We start from the raw sequence: 12,024 nt of genomic DNA, 5'->3' as shown, positions 1-12,024 counted from the left end.
GCCTTAAGGCAAATTGCTGAAACTTCCTGTACTAAAAATTATTTTTTTTAAAAAACTTTATATTTTTTGAAAACTTCGAGAAAAAATAGATTTGAGAATTTCAAAATTATTGAAAAAATTTGACCTTTTTGAGTTTCTTGATCACTTTTTTTAAAAGCAATCACGCTGCGTTTCCATATTGGCATATCTTAAAAAATGCATGTAGTTTGTGTATGTGTGCATGATTGGATACAATTTTTTGTCGGCGATATCGGGAGCACGAATCAACCGATTTGAATGGTTCAAAAGACATTCGATTCCGATTAATAAGGTTTTTGACCAATCCAGGTCCAGTCGTTTTGAAGATACGGGGATAAAAGTACTAAAACTGCTAATTCAGTTTCCGAGAGAACCGAGCGTCCGATTTTAATAATTGAGAAAACATTTCATTTGTCTTAACAAGATAAACAACTGATTAAATTTTTGGGAAGCCAGGTCTAGCGGTTTCGGAAATAGATTGAAAAAAGTGAAAAGAGAATGCCATTTGGTGGTTCAAAATTATCATTGAACATATATACATCAAATTATCAGATATTTTATAAAGATTTCAATAATAAGTACAAATTTTGTTTACATTTCTATGGGTTGCGTAACATCGTTAGATGGCTACGCGGCGCTTACGCGCTTCGATATTTTGTCTATATGCATCTAAAAGTAGTGCGATTGCTTTGAAAAAAATTCAAAATTTCCTAAATATTTCAAAATAAAGTACACTTTTTTTTCAAAGTCTTTTTTCCAAAAAATCCACTTTTTTCAAAAATTTAAAATTTCTCAAAAATCTATTTTTTTCAAAGTTTAAAAAAAAGTTAGTCTTTTTTTAAAAAAATAGTTTTTGGTAAAGGAAGTTCCAGCAATTTGCCTTAAGGTACGATGCCATACACCACTAGTTTGTTAATAAAATCGTAAAAATGCAATGACTAAAATGCATTACTATTATCCTTCTAATAATAAATTTCATTATGATTTAATTTCCAATTAAATAGCACTATCTAGCTAAAAACCAACGAACAAAGTATTGTTTATTAATCATTTAATATATTTTAATAAAATTTTAGAAAAAAAACAGTCTTCGTATAATGTATTTATATGTTAATACGTTTTGTTTATATTAAAATGATTTTATATTTTGGAAGAGGTACGTGATGAATCAAGCGTGATGTGTGCGATATTTATAGAATGGCACAGCAAACATATATAGAAGGGAAAAAAATAAAAAATGTTACACGTTAATTAGTTATTTTGTTATAGTTTTATATATGTAATACCTTGAAACTTGTACGCAAATAACAATATTTATTTTATATAATATCTACGTCTAAATAATAAATTATTGATTTACGCAAACTAGGTTTTATACATACATATTTTAAAAGAGGTTTACATTATAATTGCTAAATTTAAAAATTTTAATTAAACTTTTTTTTTAAATTCAAACTAGTCAATGCAAAGAAGGATATTTCAGGGCCATCGGAATAATTGCGAATTGCGCCGCTAGAGGCAGTAGTGGTCGTAGCAGGGTGCAGAACTGTTTGCAAAAGGTTTACACACGAGATAATATTGGTTTATGTATATGGCCATATATGATTTTATACCCAATTATCCAGTTATATCTTACTTATATATAATAAGCTTAATATATAAATAGAAAAAAACAGATAAAGAGATGTATGCAGTTTCTTATAATAAGTATAATTCACATGTTTAAACGTAAATTGTTTGATATATAAATGATATCACAAAAAACATAACTAGTTGTGCATGACATCGTCCCTTAAGGCTAATTGCTAGAACTTCCCGTACTGGAGCGAAATGTTCGAGAAATGTTTTAACTATAACATTGTCTAATATTTATAAGAATTATATAAATTGAATTGTAAAGTTAAAATTATTTATTTGAAGTATATAAGTGACCTCTAAAACTTTAGCCAAAATTAAAATTAAAATCTGAATTATTTTCGATATACAAAAAAAAATTTAAAAAAAAAACTTGAGAAAAAAAAATTTTGAAATTAATTTTTTTTCCAAAAGCAATTATTTTGTCAAAACAAGCAGAAAGTTTTGTTTGCAGAATCTAGTTATACAGTAAAATTAGATATGCTAATAGTGATTCATTTTAATCTTTCTACTATAAAGTGGATCTATCAAGTTTTTATGTTTCATTTTCAATGATTCTCATATTCGTCTCAATCTAAAAATTGATAAGAATTTTTAAACTGAATAGAAATATCGTTAATGCACTATATCTATTTTTGCACAATTTATTTTAAAGTTAATAAATCTGAAATTGGATTTAGTGCTATTATTTCATTTACTTCAATAGTTTATCCCCTAGAAGTCCTAATTTATATGAAGATTTGCTATTGATTAGTATTTATGGGGATTAAAAGTGTATACATGTCTGTTGTATCTTCACAAATATACAGATATTTAAAGACTTCTGTACTTCAAAATATTTAAAAAGCTAGCTAATAATTAATATATTGATGAAACTGTTAAATTAATAATTTCTTCTTTTATGGAAACAAATATTTTTCAGACATTAGTGCTTTGGCATTCTAATAATTTCTAGATCATTTTAGTAGCCTAAAAATCTTTTTGAAATATAATTTTATCTTCTTAATAAAATCGTATCATCTAGATACAATCCTAGTATGCGAACTAAAATAATTTCTAATAATATTAAATAATACTATCAACCATCTGCCTATCAACAGGAATCGAATGTTTTTTGAACCATTCAAATCGGTTGATCCGCGCGCCCGAAAACGTGAACGAAAAAATGCGAACACACAAAACACACATACACACACACATCCATTTTTTCTGAGGTATGCCAAAATGTTCAGAAACCTTCAAAACATGAAGATATGCAAAAATTTTCATTTTCGATTTTGGGCCCATTACTATAACTACCCTACGGGAAGTTAAAAAAATTTATGGTCACCTTATAATTAGTAATAGTATTACACAAAGGCTGTCAAAGCATTCCAGTTATATCATCGCTCGAGAGTTGGTATAATGTGTTCTATTATTAAACGTGCACAGGTACGATGCGGAAAGCGACAAGGGCGATAGAGCTTTGCTAGGTAAGCTTGGGGTCACGTTCATTGTTGCAGCTTTTGAGGACGCACTGGTCTGTATAAAGAACACAATAATGTCCTTAATCTCATATTTCGAGCACGTACCGACGCTGAACATTTTTGTAACCACTTTGGTCTTTAGCGATAAGGATGTTCATGCAAAATATTTTTTGGGAAATTAAAATTTAAAGTAGTGGGACATAGGATCGTAAAGTTTTAAATTTTTTTGAAAACTGAAAACATAATATTTTATATTTGAAAATTTTTGAATTTTTTTAAATAAAAAAAGACTTAAAAAATTACATTTTTTTTATATTTTTAATTTTTTTTTCAAAGAAATCGCGGTTCGTGGCTGTTTTAGAGACGAAATATCAAAGCGCGTCGCTGTGTAATAGATAAACAGAGGCGTGAACCTATAGAAATATAAACAAAATTTGTACTTATTATTAAAATCTCTATAAAATATTTGATAATTTGTTCAGTATAAACAATTAATAATTAACAATATATTAATTAATCTCTTAGAATTCAACAGAGTTCAATTAAATAATAAATCATTATTAACTTCCCGTAGGGTAAGTTATTGTAATCGTCCAAAAATCAAAATTGAAAATTTTTACCTTTCTTCACGTTTTGAAGGTTTCTGAACATTCTGGCATACCTCAGAAAAAATGGATGTGTGTGTGTGTATGTGTATGTATGTATGGATACAATTTTTCGTTCATGTTTTCGGGCGCACAGATTAACCGATTTGAATGATTCAAAAAACATTCGATTCTCATTGATAGGGAGATGTGCTGATTAGTTTTTGACAAAGGCAAGTCCAGCCGTTACGGAGATACGAAGCAAAGAGTGCAGAAGATACGAATCGAGTTTTGAGAGAACGGAGTATCCGATTTGAATGATCTACAAAACATTCAATTTGTAATGATTGTAAGAAGAGGTGATAAGTTTTTGGAAAAGACAGGTCCAGCCATTTCGAAAATATAAGCCTAAATGTGCAAAAAATGGCAGTTTTTGAGAGAACTAAGCGTCAGATTTGAATGATTCAAAGAACTTTCTGCTTAGTTTAACAAAATAATTGCATTTGAAAAAAAATTTTGGTTTCTATTTTTTTTTTTCAATTTTTTTTGTATATCGAAAATAATTCAGATTTTAATTTTAATTATGACTACAGTTTTAATATACTTTAAACAAATAATTTCAACTTCGCAATTCATATAAATATTAGACAATGTTACAACATTTATAATAATCTATTTGAAAACATTTAATATTCCTCGAACATTTCGTTACGGTACGGGAAATTCCAGCAATTTGCCCTAAGGCACGATACCATACACCACTAGTTTGTTACTTTATTCTGGATCCCTCAAATTAGTATAAATTGTTCTCAATATAGCCTATTCATATAAATCAATAAAGTTTGATTTTTAAACACAGAAATCGCACTCAGAAACGAGACAACTAGTGGTGCAAGGCATCATGTTTTGAAGCTAATTGCTGGAATTCCTGTACCGTAATTTAAAATTTTTAAAAGCTCAGAAAAAATTAGATTTTTTTGCGAACTTTGAATATTTTTGAAAACATTTAAAAAAAAATAATATAAAAAAATTAAACAATAAGCGGGCTTTGAATTTTTTTTAATTAAAATATTTATTACAACTGTTAAATAATATAATATCTAGCAATAATGATAAATAATAACATAAATTTAAATAAATAAAAGTACAAAGGATAGAATTTGAATTTGATAGGGCTTGGAAAATAAAGATTTTTTTTTGAAAACTTTGAAAATTTGTGCAAATACTGATATTTTAAGACTTACACATTTTTTAAAAGATTGATTTTTTTGAAAATTTTGAAATTTCTTTAAAGTTTGTGGTACCCATTCATGTCGGTTAATCCATACAAAAAAAATTAATCACCACGTCAATACAAGTGAATTGCTTTTTGAATAGGATGCCTCACTCTTCTTATCCAATAAAAATGTAATTTCTATAAAAAAAAATTACTCATTGGAGTGAACTCTAGTTAATTATTTCTTTTTTTTTCTTTTTCTTTAATATAATTAGTATTATTTTTTATTTACTTATTTATTTATTCATTATTATTATTATTATTTTTATTTTTTTTTTCTTCTTTCTCCTTTGTGTCACAATAGCTTATAAGATAAATTGTATCTTGATTGCTATAAATAAATAAATAAATAAAATAATTTTTTTTTTCTGAAATGACATATGGTTGCATAACACCATATACTTTAGACTGAGCAGTATAGTCAACGTATTTGACTAGAGAATGAGGTATCAAATTCGATTCAAATGTTTCTCATTGCATTGTGTAGCTCAGTAAAATTTGCATCAGCTTCGCATCAATAATGAAGTCCAATCTTCGGACAATATAATCTTGTATGTTAATAAGCCCGATGAGCAAACGCGTAAATCTGAATTGTAAATATCAGATTTTTATGCAACAATCCGCGCGGCGTCTCAACATGTCTTGCAGTAACCTTAGAACGATATATCGAAATTGTTTATTTATTGAGAAGTAAATATTTACACTATTGTTAAGTTTGTATATGTCAGCGAAGACAATTGTAAGTAACAAAATCTTGTGATAGAAAACTAGATAGGCGTAAAAGAGAACAACTATAAGTACTCTTTCGAATGTGAAACTCCAAATTCCTATTATATAAATTGTATAAATTGATATAAAAATACATATATCAATCGGAACTCGTCGCTTAACTGACCAATGATTTCTATAAAACGATAATAAGATTGTAAATGTAATAAAATAAATTACCAAAAGCGAATGATTTAGAAAAATAGGTAAAGATAAATATTGATAAATATTGTTCTAGTTGTACTGTAATAGAATTTTCTAATTTGCATGTGCGGTGAAAAATAATCGAGGACCATATAAAAAACAACTAGTGGTGCACAGCATAGTGCCGTAAGGCAAATTGATGGAACTTTCCGTACCAAAAAAATGATTTTTAAAAAAGCTTTAAAATTATTTAAAACCTTTGTAAAAATTAGATTTTTGAGAATTTTGAAATTTTTGAAAAAAGTTTACTTTTTTTAAAAAATCTTGTTTTCAAAGCAATCGTGCTGCATAGCTGTTTCAGAGAAGAAACAAAACCCATAAAAATGTAAACAAAATTTATACTATATTATTAAAATATATAATAATTTGATGTGCTTATGTCTAATGATCATCTTTGACCGACAAATGGCTTTTTTTACTTTTTGTATTATTAATAAAAAAAATGTTTTTCGAGTCACTCAGAAAGGACGCTCCGTTCCCTCAAAAACTGAATTACCATTTTTGACACTTTTTGCCACGTATCTTCGAAACGGCTAGACCTGCCTTTGCCAAAATCTAATCAGCACGTCTCCCCATCAATATGAATCGAATATTGTTTGAATTATTCAAATAAGTTCATCCGTGTTCCCGAAATCGGCGACGTAAATTTGAATCCGCACACACATACAACCATTTTTTTCTAACAAGGTCTAATTTTTTCTAACAAAATGATCAGAAACCTTTGAAACGTAAGATAAATAATTTTTTATTTCGATTTTTTTGCTATTACTATAACTCAATCTATGGGAAGTTAAAAATCGAAAGTTATAAAATTTATAAAACATTCCATATTCAATAATATTTCTCGGCGATTTTTATCAATCAAGTATAATGACTCAAGTAAAGGTACTATCATATTTACATTTGATTAATAATTCTTTTAATCATAATAATTTTTTTCTGAACGGCATTTTTATTACGTTATTATATATGAAATAATTCATAAAACAAAAATTTTAAGACAAAAAATTAGAAGATAACAAAAGTAAGTTTATATTTTTAATTGTAAGTGGGATGAATAGTAATTATGCATTACATAATAGACATGTACGTATATAAATACTGTTTACAGATGTTCGAATACAAGTTATATGCAAATTTGCCTATGAACTTGGTAAATAATTGTTATGAAATGTGATACAAACTTTCAAATTACGCGATAAAAAAAGAAAATCGGTTCTTAATTAATGTAACTATAATTGACTGAAATAACGATGGAAAATGATCGCTTTGAAAAAAATACTTCATTATTTACACTAATTTAAGAATTAAGTAATATAATTGTGCATAATATAGTGTACTATTTTAAAATAAATGAATTTATCAAAATCCCACATATATCATATAATCGAGTATTAATCTCTATATATGAAGAATTTGTTGTTAAGAATGGAAAAAAATATTAAGAAGTAATAAATTAATATGTATGTATACATGAGGTGTTTCGTGGCATAGTGTTTAAGCACACGGACTCGTATAAACGGGGGATTGAGTTCAAACCCCGCTCTGGACAATCGTGCAGCAGCGATATCTACTTTTACTTGAAAGTATAGATCAAAATATGTTTCCAATTGAAAATAGCCCGAGCACAGTGGGGTGAAATGGCAATGGGAAATCTCTCACACTATTCTTCCCTGAATCCAGTTGGAGTTTAGCTCAGGTTATGGACCTGCCCTAGGGCAGTACTATTATTATTTTATTATATATATATATATAAATATATATATATATATATATATATATATATATATAGATATATTGAAATTAATTAATTAAAAGAAAAAATAAGTTAGGTTTGCTTTTTTTACCCATATTGTATTGTTTATTTTATAATTATTATATAAATATGTTTTATATCCACATCATTTGTTTATTGTTTATACTTACTGTGTTTATTTAAACTACTTGTATAATGTCGCACTGAAACTGATAGCCGAAACGTCTACGAGATTTATTACAATAGATTTAAAGATCACTTAGATTTTTTTTGTCTTATTTCTTAACTGGATATCTGAATAAAGTTAAGCGCGATATAATCATAATAGCAGTTCATAATAATAACATAAAAATAAGATTTGTTTTACGCATGTCAATAGCACAATAGTAGTTAATTTAATATAAAGTCTTAAGGCTAATTGCTGGAACTTTCCGCGCCATAATTTAAAATTTTTAAAAGGCCAGAAGAGAAAAATTTGATTTTTTTGTAAGGTTTTTGAATTTTTTCGAACATTTTTGCAAACTTTGAAAACATTTGAAACATTTGTATATAGATTTTTTTTGTAAAATATAAGTTTCTAATTTCCATTCATGTCGGTTGATTCATACTGTGAAAAATATCTGATTTTGGCATTTTTTTAACTTTTTTTCTTTTACCTTCACAAAAATTTAATCTATTGTTCATCGCGTCAATGCAGGTAAAATGTTTTTTGAATCATTCAAATCGTTCTCACAAAAATTGAATTGCCATGTTCTGTATTTGCTCCGTATCTCCGAAACGCATTAACCTGTCTTTGCCAAAAACTAATCAGCACGTCTCCCCAACAGCAGGAATCGAATGTTTTTTAAATTATTTAAATCTGTAGACGATTTCGCGCTGTATCCATACATACATACACACACATCAATTTTTTCTAAGGTATGCCAAAACGTTCAGAAACGTTTGAAACGTAAAGATATGCAAAAATTTCAATTTAGATTTTTGGACGATTACTATAACTTACCCTACGGGATGTTAATAACATGCTAAAACAATTAAATAAATAAATATAAATTTATATTAAACTAGCTGACCCGGCAAACGTTGTTTTGCTAAGTAAGGAATATTCTAAACCTTACCTATCTAGACCTTTTCACCCGATAGGCGGGGTAACTTGAAACGGGCAGGTGGCAAAAGGGTTTAAAGTCTTATTATAATTTTAAACGTATTTTACAAAATAATTACATTTTTAACTAATGCTAAAAAACTACCAACGGAAGAAAATACTTTTATTATGAATTTTCAAAGATTTCCGTTTATCTTCCCCATTTCAAAAATTACCGTTTTCAAGTCAAGGTTATAGCTGGTTATACATCTTTTTTCCTCTACTTTCAAATATTGTTGTTAAACAATGCTTAACTTTACTGATTTTGACATATCTGTGGTGGACCTTTTTAACCCCGGACCGTCATATATTACTACTTATTCTTCGATAAATTCTGGGAAATTATAACTGGGAAAATGTTATTCGACAAAATGTCCATTTGATCGATACCAAATTTAGGTTCTGAATTTAAATAACATAAACAAAAAATAATATAACCTAGAAAATGTTTTATAAACACCAATGAGTATATAATTATACAAATGAGATCTTTCGGAGCACCGTGTTTGAGAAAAATATGCCAAAAAGTGCAATTTCATATTAACATTTCAAAAAAGTTGATAATTTGAGTTTTTAGTAACACTTGCGATTAATAACGTTTTTGTGTATAAGAACAAAACTACTTTACATTAACAATTACAATTTAATCATAATTAAATAATATTCACGCAAAACATCCTATTAAACGTAATTGAACATCATCTGTCAAAAACGTTTGACATTTGACGTATTAGCCACCGTCCATTGTTTTATTCAAATTACGCTTCTACAAAAATTTTCAAATTATAAATGTAAACTTTCTACGCAATTTTGAAATATTATCTCACCTTTCCGACAATCTCTGGATTGGCACGAATTTTGCAAGACTACGACTGGCCAAATCGGTTTAGCCATTTTCGAGTTTTACCGAATCATTTGATCGAGAGCTCCATTTTTTATATATAAGAAGATAAATCATACCCGGACATTTAATGGACATTCGATTTAAACATAAGTACTGCCAAACAGACAGCACTGTGATAATAGAACAGGTGCAGATTTTTTATATATATATATATATATATATATATATATATATATATATATATATATATATATATATATATATATAAAGCGAGAGGTTTTTCTTCAGATGGTGAAATAATATAATAAAATTGTTTCATTGGGCATCCATCCAGTAATTAAAAAACAGTTTTAATGAAAAATGTATACGTTTCGGGTCTTGATTTGACCCATTTTCAGTGCATACAAATAAACTTTGAAAAACAACACAAAAACACAAAATTGCACGAAAAAATAAATAAATATGAAATAAAAAATTGATGAAACGTCGAGTTATGAAAAATTTTAAAAAATTGTAAAATATTGTAAAAATAAAAATTGTATATATATATATATATATATATATATATATATATATATATATTAAATAAATAAAATAAATTAATGAGTACTTACTATTAAAAACTAGAAGTTTTCGAGTCGATCCTAATCTTCTGATTGGAGATTTCACTTCCAAATCCTCTTCATCCATTATCGGTACATTACTGGTCATGATGTCCAGTATTTAAATAAGGTTATAAAAGCGGAAATCAAAACAATCTTGCAGACAACACATATAAACAACACATATGCACATAACACAACTTAAAATAATAATAATAATAATTACTTAAACATCGTTAAGCGTACACTAAGCACTGATATTGAAACCAAAACCAAAACATTTATAAAATAACCGTCATAGTACCGGCAAAATAAAATAATTATTTAAGTATTAAGCGGACTGATTTAAAACAAGTGCGCGAGACGAGCATTTTTGTAATAAAAAATACATATTAAAAAATAACTATAATAGGTAAATCGAAATGTATTTTATAAAGCGAACGTAAACAAGCGAGCGAGCCGAGGGCACACAACTGGTGGCCAGCCGTACAATAATAACACACGGCACACAACGCCAAACTCACACAGCAGACAGCACATGCTGACAGGCTCGCAACTGCGAACGGGCGAACGGGCTTTAAGGCGTTGCCATCTGCCGTCGCTAGGGACGAGTACGCTCATGGCATACACAATACAAAAATCCTTTCCTTTCGATAAGGATCGACTTGTTAAGAAAGAGGAATCCTTGACATTGTGTTAAATGTCGAGTTAAATTTGTTAACTAGCTGTAAATGGAATTCTGTCTTAAGGCATCGTGCCTTAAGGCAAATTGCTGGAACTTCCCGTAACAAAAAGTATTATTTTTTTAAAAACGATTAACATTTTTGAAAAAATTTTACTTCGAAAAAATTTGATTTTTGAGCAACTATAAATTGGACAAAGAATTACTTTTTTTGAAAAAAAAATTGAAAAAAAAAAATTAAAAAAAATTTAAAAAAATTTTTAAATATCATTGAAAATGTGTGAAAGTGGTCCCTTTTTCAAAGTCGTTTTTTGTCGCAACTGTGAGAGATATCGACAAACCAATAACGCCATTAATAATGATATTATTGATAAACATTTTTAATAAAACAGAAGATATATACATTTATATTTTGAATAATTATATATCTATATGTATAGGTATAACAATAATTATATTTTTATATAATTAAATATATATTATTCATATATTGCACAAGTATATTATATGATTTGATCATCATTAATAATTTATTAATTAAATATTACTTATTAATTAATTATTAATTATTATTTTTAATATTAATTATCAATACCACTAAATAAATAAAAAATAGATTGATAAAAAATATACATATTAATAGTATATCGGTATATGATTACTATTCATGCTACAGCGCAATGCATACAAATGCAAGTTATAAAATTTTTTTTTAACATTTCTCGACGTTTTGAAGGTTTCTGAACATTTTGGCATATCTCAGAAAAAATGGATGTGTGTGTGTGTATGTATGTATGGATACAATTTTTCGTCCACGTTTTCGGGCGCACGGATCAACCGATTTGAATGGTTCAAAAAACATTCGATTCCTATTGTCCAGCCGTTTCGGAGATACGGAGCAAAGAGTGCAGAAAATAGAAATCGACTTTTTGAGAGATTGGAGCATCCGATTTGAATGATCCAAAAAATATTGAATTCGTAATGACGGGGAGAAGGAGTGATTAGTTTTTGGCAAAGGCAGGTTCAGCAGTTTCGGAGATACAGA

The 12,024-nt window shown here is 27.7% G+C and overlaps 1 protein-coding gene across 2 annotated transcripts in view; it reads right to left on the bottom strand.

Moving 5' to 3' along the window:
* Nucleotides 1–10,550, bottom strand: part of LOC113378816 (SLIT-ROBO Rho GTPase-activating protein 1-like) — a 250,742-nt gene extending 240,192 nt beyond the window's left edge. For both annotated transcript variants that reach the window (XM_026619423.1, XM_026619424.1), the window contains exon 1: nt 10,310–10,550. In XM_026619423.1, the coding sequence (XP_026475208.1) occupies nt 10,310–10,406 (97 nt within the window). In that variant the 5' untranslated portion in view covers nt 10,407–10,550. The remainder of the gene's footprint in view (nt 1–10,309) is intronic.
* Between the last annotated feature and the right edge of the window lie 1,474 nt (nt 10,551–12,024).

The sequence above is a fragment of the Ctenocephalides felis genome, unplaced genomic scaffold (assembly GCF_003426905.1).
Source record: "Ctenocephalides felis isolate EL2017-DRISC unplaced genomic scaffold, ASM342690v1 CF-g0.4_SCAFFOLD_01886, whole genome shotgun sequence".
Taxonomy (NCBI): domain Eukaryota; kingdom Metazoa; phylum Arthropoda; class Insecta; order Siphonaptera; family Pulicidae; genus Ctenocephalides; species Ctenocephalides felis.
This window is presented reverse-complemented; position numbering and strand designations above follow the sequence as displayed.